General features: G+C 38.0%; 1 protein-coding gene across 2 annotated transcripts in view; it reads left to right on the plus strand.

Moving 5' to 3' along the window:
* The window catches only part of SECISBP2L (SECIS binding protein 2 like), a 65,035-nt gene extending 45,084 nt beyond the window's left edge, over positions 1-19,951 (plus strand). For both annotated transcript variants that reach the window (XM_058737802.1, XM_058737800.1), the window contains 4 exons: positions 4,990-5,210; positions 6,288-6,442; positions 8,186-8,405; positions 15,628-19,951. In XM_058737802.1, the coding sequence (XP_058593785.1) occupies positions 4,990-5,210; positions 6,288-6,442; positions 8,186-8,405; positions 15,628-16,313 (1,282 nt within the window). In that variant the 3' untranslated portion in view covers positions 16,314-19,951. The remainder of the gene's footprint in view (positions 1-4,989; positions 5,211-6,287; positions 6,443-8,185; positions 8,406-15,627) is intronic.
* The last annotated feature ends 2,252 nt before the right edge of the window (positions 19,952-22,203 follow it).

Below are 22,203 nucleotides of genomic sequence, written 5' to 3' on the forward strand. Positions count from 1 at the left end.
TTGTTTAACATGAAGTTCATATATAATATCTTATGTATGTAAATTTATTTAAGTTGATGATTGCTTAAGTTCAAACCTATTCTGGGCCACCTGGATGGCTCAGTCAGCTGTGCATCTGACTTTTTTTTTTTTTTTTAATGTTTATTAATTTTGAGAGAGAATGCGAGCAGGTGTGGGGCAGAGAGGGAGATAATCCCAAGCAGGCTCCGTGCTTTCAGTGCAGAGCCCAATGTGGGGTTTGATCTCATGATTCCTGAGACCACAACCTGAACCGAAATCAAGAGTTGGACTTGATTTCAGTTCAGGTAATGATTCCAGGGTCAGTCCCATGCTCAGCATGCAGCCTCCTGGAGATTCTGTTTCTCATCTCTCTCTCTCTCTCTCTCTCTCTCTCTCTCTCTCTCTCTCTCTGCCTCCCTCACCCCCACTTGTGCATGTTCTCTCTCTCTAAAATTAAAAAAAACAACAACAGTACATTCTAAAAGTACTACATTTTTCCCCACCCTGCAGTATTTTGTTTTTGACATACTTTATTTACATGTTTAGTTTTGTATCCCTTAACTAAATATTGTAGATATCATTGATTTTACTACTTTTGGTTTTTAACCTTCACACTAACTTTATAAGTAATTGATTCACTACCTTTACAATAGATTTGCTTTTAATAGTGAGATTTTTTTTCTTTTAAAATTTTCTTATTTCTAGTTGTGGCTTTTTCTCTTCCACTTAAAGAAGTCCCTTTAACATTTCTTATAAGGGCAGTATAGTGTTGATGAGCTCCCTTAACTTTTGTCTTTAAATCTTCATTCCTTCTTCAATTCTGAATGGTAATCTTGCCAAGTAAATTTCTTGGGTTGTAGGTTTTTCCTTTTGCCACTTTGAATATATGGTGCCATTCCCTTCTGCCTGCAAAGTTTCTGTTGAAAAATCAACTGATAATCTTATGTATGTTCTCTTGTACGTAACTAGTTGGTTTTTTTCTTGTGACTTCTAAGATTATCTCCTGATCTTTAATTTTTGACATCTTAGTTATTATGTGTCTTTAGCGTGGATCTCTTTGGATTCATATTATTTTTGGTTCTCTGTGCTTCCTGGACCTGGATATCTGTTTTCTTTCCCAGGTTAGGCAAGTTTTCTGCCCTAATTTCCCTCAAATAAGCTTTCTACTCCTTTCTCTCCCTTTTCTTGTTATGGGACCCCTATAATGTAAATGTTAGTGTGCCTGATGTTGTCTCAGAAGTCTCTTAAACTATCATTTAAAAAAAAAAAAAGGTTTATTTTGGTGGGGGGGGGGGGGAGCAGAGAGAGAGAGAATCACCAGCAGACTCTGTACTGTCAGCACAGAGCTCACTATGGGTGCTCGAACTCATAAACCATGAGATCATGACCTGAGCTGAAATCAAGGGTCGGACATTTAACCAACTGAGCCACTCAGATGCCCCTTTCCTCATTTTTAAAAATTGTTTTGTCTTCTTGCTCTTCAGCATGGGTGAATCTCACTACCCTGTCTTTCAGATCACTGATCATTCTTCTGCATCATCTAATGTGCTTTTGATTTCCTCTAGTGTATTTCTCATTTTATCTTCTGCTCTGATTAGTCCTTTTTTATATTTTGTATCTGTTGTTGAAATCCTCACTATGTTCATCCATTCTTCTTGAGTTCGATGAACATCTTTATGACCATTACTTTGAATTCTTTCATTCTTTTCTGAGGTTTTATCTTGTTCTTTCATTGGAAACATATTTCTCTGTCTTCTCATTTTGCCTGGCTGTTTGTTTTGATGTATTAGGTATATTAGCTATGTCTCAGGGTTTTGATGGAGTGGCCTAATGTAGAAGGCATCCTGCGGGGCCTTGAAGCACAGCGTCCCCTGGTCCCCAGAACCAGGTACTTCAAGGGCGTCCCTTATGTGGACTGCATGTGCCCGCTTGTTGTGGTTGGGCTGTGACTGCTGGGTTCGCACTGGTATGTGGGTTTGGCCTCAGATGCACCTGGGTGAAAGGCCCTGCTGTAATGGTTGCAGGCATTTTGGTGGTCGGGACTGTAGCTCGTTTGGGAGGCACCATTCTGAAGATGCCTACTGTGTGGCAGGGCAGTAGCTGCTTTGTGGGGGTGCCCATCTCAGTCAAGGCCACTTGGCTGAGTGTTGTGGTGTGAGAGTTGTTTTAGAGGGAGCCTTGAACCTGGCCTAGGCTGGCCACTGAGTCTGGTGGAATGGGATCTGATTGAGGCTACCTGCTAGATGTAGTGGGGTGGGAGCCACTTTGAGGGGGATGCCTATTGGGGCCAGTATGTTGGGTGAGCTGGGTCCACAGGGAAATGCTGAGGCAGGGCAAGCGGTGTTAGCAAAGTATCAGAAAAGTGACAGAAATAGCTCCTGCCGGTGCTTCTGTTCCAGGAAAAAGTTCCCACAGATCCCTGCTCCTCCTGCACATGCCCTAAAGTTAGCAAATCTTCATGTGTGGCCCAGGCACTTATCAAACTGCTGCCTCTGTGCTAGGTCGCATAGCCAGTGAGTTTGTGCCTGTGCCCTTTAAGAGAGGAATCTCCATTTCCTTTAGCCTTCTAGCTCTCCTGGAGTTAAGCCCCACTCATTTTCAAAGCCAGATGTTATGGGGCCTCATCTTCCTGGTGCAGGAAGAGTGGGCATGCTTGATATATGATTTGAACCCTTTGCTCCTTAGGGAGGATAGCCTCTGTGTTGGTGATATCCCTCCTGCTTGGGGTCACTGAGTAGGGGATGTGGGTCCTGACTCGACCCCATTTCTGCCTTTCCTACCTGCCTGGTGTGGCTTTTTCTCTTTAGTTGTAGAAGAGCTATTCTGCTGTTCTTCAGTCATTCTCAAAGAGAGTTGTATATGATGTTGTAATTTAGTGTGTCTGTGGCAGGAGATGGTTTGGGATCTTCCTGTTCTGCTATCTTGATCCTCCTATTCTGTTGCCATTCTTTATACTGTTGATTTTGAGTTAATACTTTTTGCCTGAATTTGGAAAGTTGATTAAATGTCAAATAATAGATGTGGAGCAAAGGAAACACTTGAGGATAAAATGTTACATGTGTATGAAATAGCTTGAAAGTTAAACAGAATGAAGAAAACCACATTTTTGATGCATTTTAAGTGCATTCTTTAATTTTGCAAATTTTGATAGTTATTCTTTCCTCAGTCTGTCCACCTGTTATCTTCTCTTCCAAAGTAGCGTCACATTTATTTACTTAAACATTTCTCACATAAAGAAAAAAAATGGAGAATTTTTTTTCCCCACTAATTTTAGGGCAGGCCTAGATTTTTCTACTATGTAGTATAATTCAGAAGTGGAAATTTACTTACATGGTTAGTCTTAGGTTATAAATTATACCAGTTCTCCTTGTTGTTAAGTACTGGCTTATAGTAGAGGTTAAGGATGAGAACTTGAAAAAAATAGGAGTAAGTAAGCTTGGATGACTTCCTTATCCCTGAAATTAAGTACTATAGTGGCCTCACTCACTGCCTGTCTGTTTCTCACATTATAGCCATACATGATCTTACAAAGAGCCCTGTTCAGTTGCTTTGCTTACTGTAAAGGCATGTGACTTTACCTCAAGACCTCTTTGGTTTTGGTTTCAATTTAATTACTGAGTTCATCTGCTACATCCATAGATTTTCAGAGTTAGAGGAATCATTGAGGCCAGCTTACCTAATTGCTTATTTTTATGGTCAAGGAAGCCAATTCCCAGAGATTGTGACTTATCTGAATGTGGAGGATGACTTCGTTGGTATGAGGCCATTCACTTAGCTTCTAGGAAATTATTCTTCCCTACTAAATGCATCATTAGTATTCCCTGGAGTGAAATAACTTTACATCTTCTTACCAGGAACATTATGTCTCTTTTTATCAAATAACAGGTTAACATTGGATTTATATCCTTAATAATTGGCAGTTTGGGTAGTACTTATTTGAGGATAATCCACTCTTTCCTTAAAAGCTGATGTATTGTAATCCAGAAAAACTCTTCTTTTTTCTAATTTGCTATAGGAATTAATTAAGATATTTTTTTTTAAATATGAAATTTATTGTCTAATTGGTTTCCATACAACACCCAGTGCTCATCCCAAAAGGTGTTCTCCTCAATACCCATCACCCACCCTCCCCTCCCTCCCACCCCCCATCAACCCTCAGTTTGTTTTCAGTTTTTAACAGTCTCTTATGGTTTGGCTCTCTCCCTCTCTTTTTTTTTTATTTCTTCCCCTCCCCCACAGACTTCTGTTAAGTTTCTTAGGATCCACATAAGAGTGAAAACATATGGTATCTGTCTTTCTCTGTATGACTTATTTCACTCAGCATAACACTCTCCAGTTCTATCCACTTTGCTACAAAAGGCCATATTTCATTCTTTCTCATTGCCATGTAGTATTCCATTGTGTATATAAACCACAATTTCTTTATCCATTTGTCAGTTGATGGACATTTAGGCTCTTTCCATAATTTGGCTATTGTTGAGAGTGCTGCTACAAGTGCCCCTATGCATCAGTACTCCTGTATCCCTTGGGTAAATTCCTAGCAGTACTACTGCTGGGTCATAGGGTAGATCTATTTTTAATTTTTTGAGGAACCTCCACACTGTTTTCCAGAGCGGCTGCACCAGTTTGCATTCCCACCAACAGTGCAAGAGGGTTCCCGTTTCTCCACATTCTGTCCAGCATCTATAGTCTCCTGATTTGTTCATTTTAGCCACTCTGACTGGCGTGAGATGATATCTGAGTGTGGTTTTGATTTGTATTTTCCTGATGAGGACCGATATTGAACATCTTTTCATGTGCCTGTTGGCCATCTGGATGTCTTCTTTAGAGAAGTGTCTCTTCATGTTTTCTGCCCATTTAATTAAGAGATTTTAAGGAGTTGATTTTTTAATGAAAACCTCTTATTGGATATTTTTTTTCCTAACATAATTTTATAATTTCATAAAAATAAATTAGGATGGACTTACCTGTTTTTGGTTTCCTTTACAGGTACTGCAATCAGGTTCTTTGTAAAGAGATTGATGAATGTGTGACTCTTCTTCTTCAAGAGCTTGTCAGTTTTCAGGAACGCATCTACCAAAAAGATCCTGTAAGAGCAAAAGCAAGGAGACGGCTGGTTATGGGTCTAAGGGAGGTTACTAAGCATATGAAGTTAAATAAGATCAAGTGTGTTATAATTTCTCCAAACTGTGAAAAAATCCAGTCAAAAGGTATGAACATTTTACTTTTGAAGTGTTTTGATATTTATTTAGTATAACTGTAGGATATACACTGAATTGTAAAATGGAAGCCATATGTCTTTCTTTGCAGAGATTAGATATGAAACATAATGATGAACATGAAAGAAAGTGAAATCTTTCATTACCTCAAATTAAGTAATAAAATTGAGATCAGACTATAAAGAAATCTTAATCTGTGAACACTAGTTAAGGATTTTATTCCCCAAGTGTCCCCTCTGTTGTAATCAGAGTGAGGACTTATTTGTAAGAGTACCTTTCTTTATTTCTGCAAATGTATTCTGCTTTTAAAATTCTTGGATTACCTTCCTTTGATAAAAGTTAAAGTTCTCTGCTCTTGCTTATGGTGATTTGCCTCAGAAATGAGCAGTTACATGTAAAGGCTCTTATGGGAACCCACACACAATACTTTTTTACTGTTTCATGCACCCTGATTTGTCTGTTTTCATGGAGGAACCACTTTGGGTAATTGGAGAAGACAGATGCAGAAGTAACAGTAGTAGGAATAGTCTCCACGGGGGAAAAATGCCAATAAAAATAGTAGTATATGTCTGTCTCATTGCTACTTGAGCTGAGAGAATAAAGACATCAGTCACTATTAACAATTTTAATTTCTGTTTTAATAAATGTTTATTGTATCGAAGTTTGACTCCCTCTATACTAATCCCTATGGAGAGACAAAAATTGGCATTGAAGAATTGGAAAATTTATTGGAAAGAAAGAAAATATGTATATATATTCATATATAAATTCCAATAGGAAAATGTGTGGAACAGCAGAAGTGCCACAAGTATTCATAGAATCCTTTGCTGCTGTGTTTTATGCTTTAGCTGCTGGGTGCTAAAATACCTCCATTTAAGAAATAAGTAAATTAGAGGCACCTGGGTGGCTCAGTCAGTTAAGCCTCCAACTCTTGATCTCAGCTCAGGTCTTGATCTCAGGGTAGTGAGTTCAGGTCCTACGTTGGGCTCCATGCTGGGTGTGAAGCCTACTTAATGGGGGAAAAAATAATAAGTAAATTAAAACCTCAGCATGTGTTGACTTTCTCAGGTGGACTAGATGAGGCTCTCTATAATGTTATAGCCATGGCACGGGAACAAGAAATTCCTTTTGTGTTTGCGCTTGGAAGAAAAGCTCTAGGACGCTGTGTGAACAAGCTGGTTCCTGTTAGTGTAGTGGGAATCTTCAACTACTTTGGTGCTGAGGTAAGACTTCGAGGATGCACTCCCTCACTCCCTCCTGTTCCCCCCATACATTTTCTGTTGACACACGCCAGTGTTACATTTAAACATTTAAAGAAGTGAGATGATTCTCCCAGGGATGAGTGGAAAATTCTTGAGTCCACATTTCCTTTTTAGTGTTGAAACCATTTATACAAATTAATCCTACAATATTTTGGCTATAAACATATTAGCTCCTATTTTTCCCACGTGTTTTTTTTCTTCTGGGTTTAATTTTGTAATATCTGAGAATTTATTTAACTGCTGGGTAAAGATATCCAATATTATACAATATAAAATAATTTTCTTCAGTTTATATAAGGCTATATTTTGTGCTACTTGGAGTCAAGAGAGAGAAGAATGCTTTAATTGGAGAGGATTTTCTTTCAGAAAATGGAGTTCCTAACCAATTGTCAGAATAATTCTGCACTCACGATCTTTTATCTTCCTCTCCTAGTCTGCCAATAAAGCTTTGCCCATAGGAGCTGATAATAAATAATAATAATAATAATAATAATAATAGGTTGATAACTAATAATTAGAATAGTTACTCATCTCCCCTAATACTTATTAACTGATAACATTTTAAGACCTTTTTATGAAGTTGATTTTGAAGTATTTTGTAACACCATTCATGGACCATTTTCCTTCTTCCCATCCATACTATTTTTATATATTTAAATTTTTAATATTTAGTGTTTAGATTTAATGTTTAGATTTTATATATTTTATTACTTATTTTATACTTATATATTTAATGTTGATATTTAAATATTTAATGCTCAGCAGTTAGCTTTGATGTTTCTTCCAAAAGCCAAAATACTTTGTACATCTCAAGGCATTTAAGATAAGGTACCTTGCTTGAATCATTGGTATCTCCCATCTTCCAGCCGTATGGAAGTTTCCTTGAGAGCAGATGGTGTTCCAGTGATCTTTGTACTCACTGTAGTGCCAGATACTAAAGGGTGCAGTTGTTGAATTGATAAACTTTGCAAGAACTTTTAGTATATCACAATTAGTGACTAATATTGAATCAAGAAATTTCCTCAGAGGGGCGCCTGGGTGGCTCAGTCAGTTGGGCATCTGACTTCTACTCAGGTCATGATCTCACAGTCATGGGTTTGAGCCCTGCGTCAGGCTCTGTGCTGACAGCTAGGAGCCCGGATCCTGCTTTGGAGTCTGTGTCTCCCTCTCTCTCTGTCCCTTCCCCTCCTCTTTGTCCCTCCCCCTGCTTGCACTGTGTCTCTCTCTCTCAAAAATAAATAAACATTAAAAAAGAAATTTAAAAAAAGACATTTTCTCAGACTTATGAGAATTATATAAACAATATCTGAAAGTTACAGAGTATTTTATAAAGTTCTGCAGTGTGCATACCATTTGTGCTCATTGAAAGTGTGTCTGATCCTGAAACAGTAGATACTATTTATTTTTTTGTTTTAAAGTTTTTATTTATTTACTTTGAGAGAGAAAGAGTATGAGAGGGGCAGAGAGAGATGGAGTGAGAGAGAATCCAGAGAGGAGATGGAGTAAGAGAATCCCAAGCAGGCTCTGCACTGACAGTGCTGAGGCCAGTGTGGGGCTTGAATTCATGAACCATGAGATCATGACCTGAGCTGAAATCAAGAGTTGGATGCTTAACTGACTGAGCCACCCAGGCGCCCCTATTTATTGTTAATTATAGGAATAAAAAGCATGACAAAAAATGGACTAATCACAATCCCTTTTTAGAGCCTGTTTAATAAGTTAGTAGAACTTACGGAGGAAGCCAGGAAAGCATACAAAGATATGGTTGCCGCAATGGAACAAGAACAAGCTGAGGAGGCCTTAAAGAATGTGAAGAAGGTGCCACACCACATGGGGCACTCTCGGAACCCCTCTGCAGCCAGCGCCATTTCTTTCTGCAGTGTTATTTCTGAACCCATCTCTGAAGTAAATGAAAAGGAATATGGTAAGTTGTTATATATCATTTCAGATGATTGAAATTTTGAAATAAATGCTACCTTTTGTTTTTATCTTACTGATTATTCATATTTTGGTCAGAATTTTGGTTTAAGAAATTGCATTAAACATGTCCATTAAAAATTAGGAGACAGTTTGGGGCTGAGACTTTCTGTGAGATCCTATAATTCAGTCACATTTCCAGAATCTCCAGAGGGATTTGAAAGTCAAAATGTGTCATACTTTGTGACCTATAACTAAGTAAATTCTAGGAGGTTTCATGCTGATATTCTATTATTGAAGTTTTGTATTTACTAAGTAAACAAAAGACCTGAATATTATTCATTGTAAGCTTATAAAATGTAGACATATGACATTTGTTTTGAGTTAAATTTGATGCTAGTTGAAAAGAAATATAGACGAAAACCCAGCATTTGTGTGTGTTAAAGAACAAAAATTCAGCTGAGTAAGTTTAAAGATCTAATTGGCTTTCATAAGTGATTTGTGCATTGGGCAACATCCCATCTAGCAAGTAGGGGAGAGCTCTGAGGAGCTGTATAAAATGGAAGGTTTTTATAGGAAGGTGGGTGGTGCAAGGAAGTTATTAGCAAAAGAAAAGAAAGGATCCTTCCTGCCAAGGTCTGGCAATGTCACCTTCCTTGAGGGGGATAGGCAAGGGGTCTTATTTAGGTGGATTGTCTCATCTTCCTGTTGGGGGTGGAGAGGGCCCTTGTGACAGATTACCTCACTGGTGCTGACCAGAAAACTCTTCAGACTTCTATTTCTAGGGGAGGTCGAAACTGGGATTAGGTTAGATATTAAGCTCTGGTTTGGTGATTTGGCCTCAGTGATGCCATTTTGGGCCTGTGTGTGTGTGTGTGTTGTTTTTTTTTTTTTTAACATACAATGTTTAAAATAACATTATTTATTGCACTATATGTTTTAGTAGTTTCCTTGCCTTGTTTCTGTATAATACTTTGAACTCTTTAAGTTCCCCACTTTTCATGATCTAGTTTCTAATTCATTTCCCAATTTTTTTCTTTTTAAAAATAGTATAGCCACCTCCTTTAACGTGGCTCCTGGTTCTTCTTTCTTTTCTCTTTCTTGTGTTTTCGTTTCTTCTTTTCTTTTCTTTTCTTTTCTTTTCTTTTCTTTTCTTTTCTTTTCTTTTCTATTTCTTTCTTTCTTTCTTTGTTTCTTTCTCTAGAAGTTTATTGAATAGCATGTTACCACCTAAAATTTAACATTAAAAAAAAACGGACCCTCATTTTTTTCCCTTTTTTTTCACACTCCCTTTGCTAGTCTTCTGTCTGTAATTGTAGTTAAATGTTTGGAATGCTTTTGACAAAATTCTAGGCCAGAGGCAGTGAACAAGTTACTGTGGGACTTTAGGAAACCTCAGACCAAGGTTAAGTGTTACTGGCTTAGAGGCAGACGTGTATCTTTGTCTGAAGTTGACACCAGTTGAAAATAAAGAAGATAAAGTGCCAGCTTTGTAAATGAGTTTGCTTCTGTCTGTATAACGATCTGCAGATCTCAAAAGCAAACTTCAAGGTAAATTCATAAAACTGGATTTGAGCAATTGATAGTGATCGTCATTTGGGCACATGAAAAAAAAAGTTCTAAAAAGAACCTCTCTCCTCAAAGACTTAGGAGATGTTTTCAAAAAACACCAAATTTAAAGTGTTCAAAGATGGAAGCCTTGGCTTTTTCACATTCTGCCTAGGGGAGTGAGAAATAATTGATTAATTTCTGGGACTCAGATTTCTCTTTAGTGAAATGAGGAGGGTTCGTCTAGGTCATCTATAAGGTTCCATTCAAAGCTAAAATTCTATGAGCTGTTAAAAAACAAAATTCAACCAATGTGTTTGGAGATCGAATTAGCTTTATTAAATGATTCATGAATTGGGCAGCCACCGTCTAGCAGGTAGAGAGGCACTCTGAAGAGTTGCACAAAATGGAAGCTTTTTATAGATGGGGGAGGCAAGAAAGTCATTAGGAGGAGAAAAAGATTTTTCTAGGTGCGACTGTTTGCTGGGGGAACACGGGAGGGGTCTTATGCAGATTACCTCATCTTTCTTTGGGGGATGGAGAGGACCCAGGTGATGGACTCATTGGTGCTGATGGAAAAATTTCCTGACTTACTGGTTAAGGCCACATTTGTACAGGAAGTTGAAACTGCAGTTTGATTGGGAATTAAACTTCAGTTTGGGAACTCAGTCTAAGTGACACCATTTTGGGCCTGTAGTTGTCATTTGTTTGTTTGTTTGTTTGTTTTAGTAGAGCTAATGGTTGATCCTAAGGAGAGATTTAGACAGAATCTTGAAGATGAGCTGATTTATCAGGACACCCAACAAAATGAGTGGAAGGTAACCACAGATAACATTGAGAAGAAAGTATGAAGTTATTCTTTTTGTATCAGATGTATTCAGCAACAAATAGAAAGCGCACTAATGTGGCCTAAGAAGTTAGTATATTTAAGTATTTCACAGTGTCATCAAAGTCCTTAGCTCTTTCTTTTTTTCTGTTCTTCCATTCTCAGTCTGTAGCTTTTTCTCCTGTGCTTATCATCTCATGTTCATAAGTAGCTGCTGTGGCTCTCGGCATTAGTAGTCAAAAGCAGGAAGTTCAGGCAGTGAGTTCCTTTTATCAGTGAAGAAACCATTTTCAGAAGACTTCTTTTGTTTCATTTGGCTAGAACCAATCTTGTGACTACTTTTAGCTGCAAGGGAGACTAGGGCAAGGGAGTATTTGGCATAGGAGGGATAGGATAACCATGATAGTCTGAGAGCTATTTTAATTCATCCTCTGGGACTAGGCTCAAGTTCATCCCAAGTTTGGGGGTTCTGTTATCCAGGAAGAAAACGGGGAATAACTGTTGGGTAGACAGCAAGTAGCGTTTTCCATTTCTGGAAGATGCCGGATTTCTAAAATGTTCCTCCCCCTCCCCACCGAGTGTAAAGAAAACCAAAGCTTGGAAAAGGATGCTAATCATTGGTAGACTAGAAAACCTCCTGTGATAGTACAGTCTTACTGTCCTTTGTGTACCCTTGTTTTCTTTGCTTATGTTTTCCTTCCACCTGCACTGAGTCTCAATTCTATCATATTTATTACCTGAAACAAATAGTTTTGAACATAAATCCCAACTAAGTTGTAAGTTCTTTGATATAGGAACTTGGCACATAATGGCCACTTGATACATAATAATATCTCACTGAATTCTTACTATGTGCTAGGCACTTTTCCAAGCATTTCACGCTAATATGTTCAGTTGTCTGAGCAACCCTATGAAATAAGAAATAGTGTACTGCATTGTACAGATGAGGCTAAGATAAAGAGAGGTAAATAACTTGCCAGTGCCGTGCAGTGGGTGAATCTGTCTTCTTAGCCAGTGTGATTGTATTCCCTGTCTGTTGTATGAGTTCATAATAGGATAATATAATAGGTTTTCGGTAACCACTTATGAGGGGGACAGCCTTGATGTGTAGTCCTTCTATCCTGAATTTCCTGCTCATTCTCTACTATCACCCCTTCTTCTGTAGTTTCTTGAACTCATTTGCTTATTCTTTCATATATAACTATCTAAAGATGGATAGCTTCCCTGTGAGTACTGACTGAAAGGAGAAATACACACATCTCATCCTCTGATAAATCACTACTGATTTGAAAGTTTAAAAGACAAATAACAAGGACCCAGTAAACAAAACAGGAAAGCATAGAGGGATTAATAAGCAAAGAAGAGCTCTACTGAGTAAGTTCTGCTACAATAAACAATTCAGAAGCAGGATAAGTTTGGATCAGTGCCGTTTCCAGGTTTGTTGAGATCTTTGGTTCTGCCTTTAACTTGCTTCCTGTTCCCTTCATCATAAGTGGACTTCTAGAGGTTCTGTTCTGGATTTAGACTGTCCCCCTCCCCATTCCAATCAGATTTCTCCTATCCCATAGAGAATGATGGCACTTTCTTATTCTTCTGTTTCTCCATGTTGTATTCATGTGTTTGTGGCACTCCTCAACTGTTGATCAAGCTTCACCTATTACTTTAAGGTGGGATCATAGGCCTTCCCTCCCCAGTGGATGTGTGATCTAGGTGGCTTTTTGATTGTTGTGACAAGTCTCTTGATGGCTAAATAGCAGAATCCTTTGTCTCTGCTTCTAAGGTCATATCTCCTTTTCCTTTCCCAAGGAACCATGTGGGCTTTCAGCTCACCTGTCCAAGTAGATGAAAGCCCAAAGTTGATCCTGGAGAGAGATCAGTCTAACCTAGTATCCTGACCTTCCTTTTTCCTGTTCTTTGACTCATGGCCAAGGGAGAGGTGGAACTTTTTCCAAGACCCCAAGTGAATTCTTAAACTTTTGAAGGAGGAAAAAAAACTGTTAGAAGGAATGTAAAAGTGCATCTAAAACTTCAAAAAAATGTATGCCTTTTTAAAGTTTTCGGGGGGAGGCATAATTAAATATATGTGTGGCATTTTTCATTTAATAGGCTTTTTTGTCTCCAACACTTATTATATGCCAACCATAGGGACACAGAGATGAGTGGGAGTGGGAAGGAGAAGGGAGGGGGGGGCGGCACAGCAAACACAAAACAAGTGCTTTGGAACTGTATGCAAAAAGTTCTGTGGGAATTTAGGTTAGTGGAAAGTCAGGAAAGACTTCAGAAAAGAATTGACATTTAAGGATGGTTTTCAAGGATGAGTGGGAGTCTGAAGGGTAAAGGAGGAAAACATCTGTGAAAAGAACAGCTTATGCAAAGCAAGAAATTGTAAACAGAAGTTATGACTTTGGGAGGAATGAGAATTCAGAGAGACCCCAAGCATAGAATGTGTGACCAAGGGTTATAATGAATGGGACCAGAAAGACAGGTAAGGGTCAGATCATGGAGGGCTTTGATTATGCCAAGCTAAGGTGTTGGGATTGTCTGCTAGGGTAATAGAAAGCCAGTTAGACAGTGACGTGACCAATTCACAAAACCAATTATGTTTATATGTAGATGTATAGCAAGATAATGAAGGCTTGAGCTAAGGCAGTAGTAACCAAATTTAGTAGTTTTTGAGATAGAAGTGAGATGGTATAATTATGAGTTCAATGGAATAAAGAGATATAGTCAGGGCAAAAGATCGGGTTTCAAGGATTACTGTGTGTTCTTTTGCTTTGAGACTATGAAAATGGTAATGTTATTAACTAAGAATGAGAATATAAGAGGAGGAATAGGTTTGGTTTTTATTGTGGTTTTTTTTTTTTTTGGTTTTTTTTTTTTTTTTGAGGTGGAAGAGTGGAAAGGACCTATTGCAAATTTGAATTAACTATAGAAAAGAAAGTTTTTTTTTTTCCCAAAGCATGTGCCCTGATTTCAGGTGCCCAAAATATGGTCTTTATCAGTATATAGTTGATAGGTGACAATCAAATTCACTATATTAATATGAATAAACTTGCTTTATCACTACAGCTTGACCATTATACTTAAACTGCAAATAGCAGCTATAATGCAAATAGAAGGGGGGCTGTTTTTTTTTTAAAGGCAAAAATAAATAAGTGGGACTACATCAAAAAGCTAAAAACTTTGCACACAGCAGAGGGAATCAACAAAATGAAAAGGCACCCTACTGAGTGGGAGAGAATGCTTTCAAATCACGTATCTGATAGGGGGTTAATATCCAAAATATACACAGACCTCATACAACTCAATAATAAAAAACCAACAATCCAATTAAAAAGTGAGCAGAGGATCTGAATAGACACTTTTCCAAAGAAGACATACATATGGCCAACATAAAAAGGTGTTCAGTGTCACTAATTACCAGGGAAATGCAAATTGAAACTACAACAAGATACATATATATACACCACCTGACAACTGTTAAAATGGCTATTATCAGAAAGACAAAAAATATCAGATAAGGATGTAGAGAAAAGAGAATCCTTGTACAGTGTGAGAATGTAAATTGATGCAGCCACTACAGAAAATCGTATGGAGGTACCTTAAAAAAGTAAAAATAGAAATATCATATGATTTTTAGTCCATATTATGCATATATACCCAAGGAAATGAAATCATTATCCCAAAGAGATATCTCTACTCCCTTGTTCATTTCATCACTGTTCACAGTAGCTTAGAACCTGAGTGCCCCTCAGTGGATGAATGGATAAAGAAGATGGAGTGTGTGTCTTGTACATGTATGTGGGTGCCAGAGTCATAGGGAGTGGGTGAAGTGCGTGAAGGGTGTCAAAGGGTACAGACTTCCTGTTATAAAATAGATAAGTCATGGGATATAACCTACAACATGGAGACATAATTGATAATACTGGATTGCGTATTTGAAAATTGTTATAAAGTAGATCTAAAAATCCTCATCCCAAGAAAAAAGCATTTTTTTGGTAACTATGTGGTAACAGATGTTGACTTGTTAAGGCAGTCATTTTCCAATATGTATAAATACCAAACCATTATGTTGTACAACTAAAATTAATATAATATGTCCATTATACCTAAATAATAAAAAATGAAAGAAAAATAAACACAGGAAAAAAAGGGGTAGAAGAGCTGTCTTTTGTCTCCTCATTCTTTGTATGTTTGTTTCCTTTAAATTGACTTCCTGTCATTAAAAATAACTTAGGTTATTACCACTATATTATGTAATAACATTTCTTTTTTTAGCTACCAAATTCATTTGGTAAGCCCAGCTACATAAAGTCTAAAACAAATTTTCACAAATGTTAAAAATACATGGATGGCTTCTTTGCTTATCAATGGAAACATAAGTCCCATTGCAGGTTAAGACAACTCTCCCATAACTTGGTGTGGGAGCATGACACAAACATGCCAAATTAGAACTATTTCTGTTGGATATCTTGGCTCTGCTATCTGTGACTTGAGGATCATTGGGCCCAGTACACCTCTGGGCCAAAAAAGAAAAAAGAATAAAAAGGCAATTCATTGATTTTCATGAAGATACGGATTTTATATCTAAACACCAGTGAGCTACTGTTGGTATAAGATCTTGTGCATCTGAGGCATTAATACACTTACTTTTGCCTCCTTGTTTCTTTATCTTAAGTGTACATTTTTAAGAATTGTTTTCCTTTTATAACATTTAAACCAGTACTAGAATAAACTAAGATTTTAGTTTTTCCAACCAGTTGGTGAGCCAAAAAATTTTGTTCTTCCCTCTTTTAAGAGTTGCATGATTCTGAAACCGTGTTCTGGTTTTTAAAAATCTGTTTGGTATCTGCAGAAACAAATTGGAGAAACATGGTGGAAACGTCAGATGGACTAGAAACATCAGAAAATGAGAGAGAGGTTTCCTCTAAGCATAGCACATCCGAAAAACCCAGTAAACTTCAGTTTGACACAGCCCCTGTGGGTAAGCAGCCGTCATCACTGGCTGCAGGTGGTACTACCTCAGCTACAAACCCTGGGAAACCAACAGTGAGCGATAAAGAGGAAGCGAAGCCAGATGACCTGGAGTGGGCCTCCCAGCAGAGTACAGAGACCGGTTCTTTGGATGGCAGTTGCCGAGATCTTTTGAATTCCTCCATCACCAGCACCACCAGCACCCTTGTACCTGGCATGCTCGAAGAAGAGGATGATGAAGAGGAGGAGGAGGAGGAGGATTATACTCATGAACCCATATCTGTAGAAGTACAGCTCAATAGTAGAATTGAGTCTTGGGTCTCTGAGACCCAGAGAACAATGGAGACTCTTCAGCTTGGAAAAACCCTTAATGGTTCTGAGGAAGACAATGCAGAGCAAAGTGGAGAAGAGGAGGCAGAGGCGCCTGAAGTGCCGGAACCAGGGATAGATGGTGAGGCCTGGACTACTGACCACCAGGCAGGTCAGGAGCAGCAGAAGAAGCCCAGCAGCTGCAGCTCACGGAACAACGAGCCCTCTGATCTTAATTATACGCCCCCAAGTCTATAACTCAGGAAATGTCAGCTGTCTGTCTCCAACTGTGTAAGGGTTGCAGCCATTATCTTTTATGCTTCATCTCAACATTTTGCACTGTCCGGTATTTAATATATGTATTTAATTTCTGACAAATATTTTTGTAGCTGTCTTTTACTTGTTTTATTATAATCTGTAGCTTAGCTTTTAATTAGCATCTAAGTGTCTTTCTAAGAGCTGTGTGGAAATTCAGAATTGTTAGAGCTTATTTTGTTATGGAAAATAATGATTAAAAATAGAAGACAACTAGGTTTTAAAAAAGAAAGTAAATTTGAAATGCCTCTTTAGAGTCATTTTGAAAGTTAAAGATCCAGATTCTAAGGCTAAGAGCAGTTACCAGTGTTTGCTTCAGGACTGCCTCCTTCACTCTAATTTGATCAGAAGTTGTTTGGGCTTCTTTAAAAAAGAATCGGAGGTAGATTTGGAAAATTGAAAAAAAAAAAAAAGCGGAGGGTAACTAAGTTCACAAATGTTTTGTGTTAAAAATTGATGTAACTTTTCTTTGGTCCACAGATGCTTATTTCAGAAGCCATTGATCATTGTGATTAAAGTTGCAGTGGGCTAAAACAGACCCTCCAATACTTAGGTTAGCAAAGGAACCACCACGATACATTGGAGCTGGCCTTACTTGTGGGAAGTGATAGATGTTGTCTTTAATAGTGAAAAGTCACCCACGATAGGACCTGCTAGGTTCTGTCTCCTATTTACTTCTTACTTACCTCAGGAATGCTCTTGTACATACTCGTATTTACATCAAGTTAGGCAGATTGTGGCAGATGAATAACTGTAACCGATTCTATGACTGTAGCACTTACGTGTAAACAATTACAAAACGAAGTCTTATATTGGTGTGTTCTCTTGCATGCTTCTGATTTGGGACCCTCTAGATTTTGCTATCTGGATTTGATTAGGTATCCAAACTTGTCCTGAGTGAAAAATCATTTCACCTTAAAAAAAAAATACATATTTTGTCCCTAGCCCTGAGCACCTGCCATGTAACACCCACCATAGTTACTGATAGGAGGTCAGGGAAAGGAACTTCACACAACTTATAACATATATCCTGATAATCAAGGCTTGGAAAAGCAAGTATTGAAGAAGAGAGAAAGTTGTTCTAATTGTGCTGAAACTATAAGATAATTTAGAGGACACAGATCTAGGCAGGTATTAATTCTTGATCACTCTTACTTATCTCTGCCCTTCTCAAGGAATGTGTATATCTGCTTGGGAGAATTTAAACATACTGAGCTAAATGTTTTATTTGCTGGTCAGTCACCTGGTAGTGACCTCTACAAGTTTATGTAATGTTGGGAGAATTATAGATTACCTATTTTTCTCTCTTCCCTCCAACCTCTTCCCCCATCCCTAGCTTCCAGCTGACCACACACACACACACACACACACGCACACAGGCGCCAGCAAGAACTCCCACAAGCAGTTACAGAACTGAGGAGGGAGGGGTATTTTCCCTGCTCTGATTTCATGGGGTAGGGCTTTGCCTCACAGAGGCAGGAGAGAAGAATTGGGCAGGTTTTCTACTGAACTCATTGAGACTACTGCACTAGTTTTGATGTTTTATAATGCTGGCATTAATACTAGAGAGATCAGATTCTTGGGTGATTATTTAGTATCTGTGCATTGTGAAAGTTTAGGAGCATTGCTGTATAGAAAATGCCAGTGTGTCAACTTTATTAGTGTGCTAAAAGGGGACATTATTGTACTGCCCTGTCTAAACTGTTCTCCAGTGTAGACTTCTTAGGCACAAAGTATTTAGCACTTAAAGGAACACAGCATGTAAGGAATGAAGCCTCTGAAATAGTAATCATGGATATAGATGTGGCAGATCTTACTGTGTCTTCACATTTGGGAAGTGTTAGTTGGTTTAAAGAAATGATAGAGATTTTGAACTACTGACAATCTTAAAAGTGAATTTAAACACTTTTCATACTTTTTATGGTGTAAATTTCCTTTGCTCGGTGTCAGTGATTCAGATGACTCTTGATCTTGAGGTATTGGCTTTTCAAAGGTTTCTTACATTTTATATCTCTTCTGAATGAGAACTGTCGTTTTACATTTTTGACATTTGTATCAAAAGAGGAGTTGAGGAAATCTCCAGAACACCAGTAACTTTTAAGTTTACTCTAGACTTCAGAAGTGTTCAATTCTGTGTTCGATAAATGCTCTTGCACGTGCAGGATCTTCTGCCGGCAAACCCAAGGGACCACAGCCTTTTTTAGACGAGACAGGTCACCTCTAGAGGACTACCCAAAATTTATTAAAGGAGATGCTACTGTGTCGATAGTATGCTTAAATAAGTATTAATAATGTCTTTATAATTTGTTTCCTTTAGATAAATTCTGGAATTTGTGTATTCTATACAGGAGGAGGTGTGAAAATAGGAAAGTGGGGTTTTTTTGTTTTTCGTTTTTTTGTGCGGAACTGGGAGTGGGTGCCTCTTCGGAGACCTAATGATAAGAGTAGGGGTTCATTATCACAAGAAATGAAAACCATAGTGATTTTTTTTCTTAGTGTGTAGAGGTTGTTTTATGGCAATAATTAATATTAGATTTCTATTTCAGTACATAAGTATATGAATTATAATATGAATTGCACTCCCAGAACTAGATTTCTGCTTCAGTAGGATTGTTTGCTGTGAAGATTACTTCTCAAAAGACAAATGTTCAAACTAGCTTAATTTTGGTTTAAATATGTTTGTAAATGATGTAATATATTTCTTTTGACTAAACATGGGAAAAATAATGTGTGTTATACATTGAAAAGTTTTTAAAGGCTTTGATTGGAGGTCATTTTTGCAGAGAGGGTATTTTATATGCTTCCAGTATTTGGAAAAGAATTAGTCAAAAGGAATTCACATAGTTTAAGTATTGAAAAATTAATATTCAAATAATGTACTTGTCTGATTTCTTAATAAGCTGGGGGAGGTGGGTGGGGTGGGTATCGTAATGTACAAATGAGTAGTGAACTCTACATTCATTTTTCAACTCTTCAACATAAAACTGTTAGATCTTAACACATTGTTACTTTAATATATGTATAAAGAAGTATTACTGTTTGTAAAGCTGCTGTTTGCTTTAAAAAAACAACAAACCTGTCATTTAAGTATTTCCTGTACGTTGTGCCAACAGGTTAGAACATTAACTTATTCCATTTAAAAACGTAATCATTTTTTGCTTTAAAATTTTTTCTGTGACATAATTTATTTAAAGACATCTTCCTCTTCCTTTGCCCCTTCCAGCCTTTATAAACATCAAAGAATCAGCCAAATGGTTTACCTAAGCTGAAATCTGAATCTTAATTAATGATAAAAATTTAAACTTTGTTGGCACAACACACCTTAAAAGTATTTGTGTTATTTTGTAATTTAATTTCTAAATATACCACATGAGTTTATAATTTAATGTCTTAATTGTAATGCTCTAATAAAAAAAAAAGCAAAATTAGTGAATTATAACATGAAAAGATTTTCATCTTGTTCTTTTGTTGTTTGAAGGATAATTGTTATATCACATTTTAGGGGTAATAACAGCTTTTTTGCACTATGTAAATACTAGTTGAGATTCTTCTGTAACTAATAAAATGATTATTGAAATGTAGTCTATCATTTCAGAATAAGTACTTAAGGAATTCATGACTTGCCCAACATATGGGATAGAGAAAAAAAGACTCCTAGCATTGCTTAGTGCCCTCATGGGTTTGCCAGAGGAGGTTGTAAAATCTGCAGGAGGAAGTTACTAGTAAAAATTTCCATTTGGGGGTTGGTGTAGGCTGTGGTACAGGCCAAGGCATCTGTGGAGACCATCCTGGCGTCAGGAGAAATCCTACAGATTTCTTCTCCTTTTTATGCAAATTACTCTGTGCCAGGCACTGTTCTAAGCCATTTCCCAGTATTAACTCATTTAATCTTCACTACAGCCTTATGAGGAAACGCTATTTTTCACTTTTTAAATGATGAAACCGTCAGGGAGATGATGAGTAACTTGTCCGAGGTCCCACAGCTGGTAAACGGCAGAACTGGGATTCAGACTCCTTCCACATTGAAGGCCATGCTTTTTTACTCACTATGCTTTGTTGTTCCTTAGCACAAAATGCTCACAGTTGCAAACGAGTGTTTTTCTCACCTTTGTCAGGCGTCTTCTGGAATTTGAAATATACCAGGACTGAACTGATTTTCTTAGAGACTAGATTTATTGAGTCTCACCTGATCACTTAATGAGAGTGGTCCCTTGTCACCATGTCACCATGAAATGTATGGAATCCGAAGAGTAGACTCACCTGTTAGAAAATAGGATCACTGGGGCGCCTGGGTGGCGCAATCGGTTAAGCGTCCGACTTCAGCCAGGTCACGATCTCGCGGTCCGTGAGTTCGAGCCCCGGGTCAGGCTCTGGGCCGATGGCTCAGAGCCTGGAGCCTGCTTCCGATTCTGTGTCTCCCTCTCTCTCTGCCCCTCCCCCGTTCATGCTCTGTCTCTCTCTGTCCCAAAAATAAATAAAAAACGTTGAAAAAAAAAATTAAAAAAAAAAAAAATAGGATCACTAATTTTCATAATGAAATGGATTTTTGCTGATCACAAAGAGAAAGGAGGGAAACCTCATCATTTGTGTCGGAATATTTCCTTTTTTGGACCACCATTTGTATGATTCCCAATTGTTCTTTTCCTAACAGTGATCAGTTTTTCTTTAACTGAACAGAAGAGGGTGTGCACAGCACCTGAAAAGTCAAAGTCTACCCAGTAAAACCAATAATTGTTTAAAATGGGGAGAGATGGGAGAGAAGTATCCAGAACAGTAGTCCTTGCCATGAAAAGTGCTTAGTTCTAAGGCTAAACTCAGAACTCTAGAATCCTACATTTCATTTTAGAAAGGGAACATGATCCAGACATTTAGCTCTTGGGGTCAGCTGTTAGGTCTTTTGACATTTCTAAATTATCTTGGCAATTCAATATTTTAGTTTAACGTGGGTTCTTTTGATGTCACATGTATGAACTAAGGCATGTGGCTAATTGCATAATCATTATAAATGGCAGCCTCATGGAATGTAGGGCCAAAGCATGCTCTGCTTTCACAGTGCAGGGTTTGGAAAGATGGGAGATGTTTCAGTTCTGGAGCAAGTCTCAGTCCCTGTATTTCTCCTCACTCCACTCCCCATTACACTGAGTAATTAGTTGGCAACCCAGTGGCAGACAGACATTTACTCTTGCAAAAATGGATTGGATAACTGTGGCTACAAGTCAACTAACTGTTTGGATCCAAGGTTGCAGTCTGGAAGCAGGGTTGGAGCAAGGAAGATACTGCATTGCATGAAATTTGGAGCTCCTACCTGAGCCTCATGTTCTTTATGTTAGTACTGAGGAACCAAAGACAGGGTGGAATTGTATGTTGGTGAGCTATGGGTTGGAGCCTGGAGTGGTATAGATTGTTTGGGCTTTTTTGGGTTTTTTTGAGGAATGAGTGCTTCCTTCTCTTGGAGGTGTCAAAGCTTGGCCATGGCCTTGAATTACCCAGAGGGAACAGGTAATAACCACAGCCTTACAGTGGGACTCTGATTTCAGGCGGTGTTAATTGCACCCTTACTTACTCTGGGAACAGAGATGGGAAGAAAAGTGGTACCTGCTTAGGCATGTACAGATTCCCTAGGTTATCTTTGCTTGTCTTTCTTCTCTGTTTACCTCGGTTGGAGCACTTGCATTGCGTTGCAAACAATCAGTTTGAGTATAGGATAATGAATTGATACTTAAGCAGTTTTGTTACCTCTAGTTAAATATAAATGAGTGAAAAGTTTGAAAATCTTTGGTTTCTCAATTACAGGAGAAATGTCAGAAGTCATCATCCCTGTCTTTGTTCTTCC

Source organism: Neofelis nebulosa, chromosome 7 (assembly GCF_028018385.1).
Source record: "Neofelis nebulosa isolate mNeoNeb1 chromosome 7, mNeoNeb1.pri, whole genome shotgun sequence".
Classification (NCBI taxonomy): Eukaryota; Metazoa; Chordata; class Mammalia; order Carnivora; family Felidae; genus Neofelis; species Neofelis nebulosa.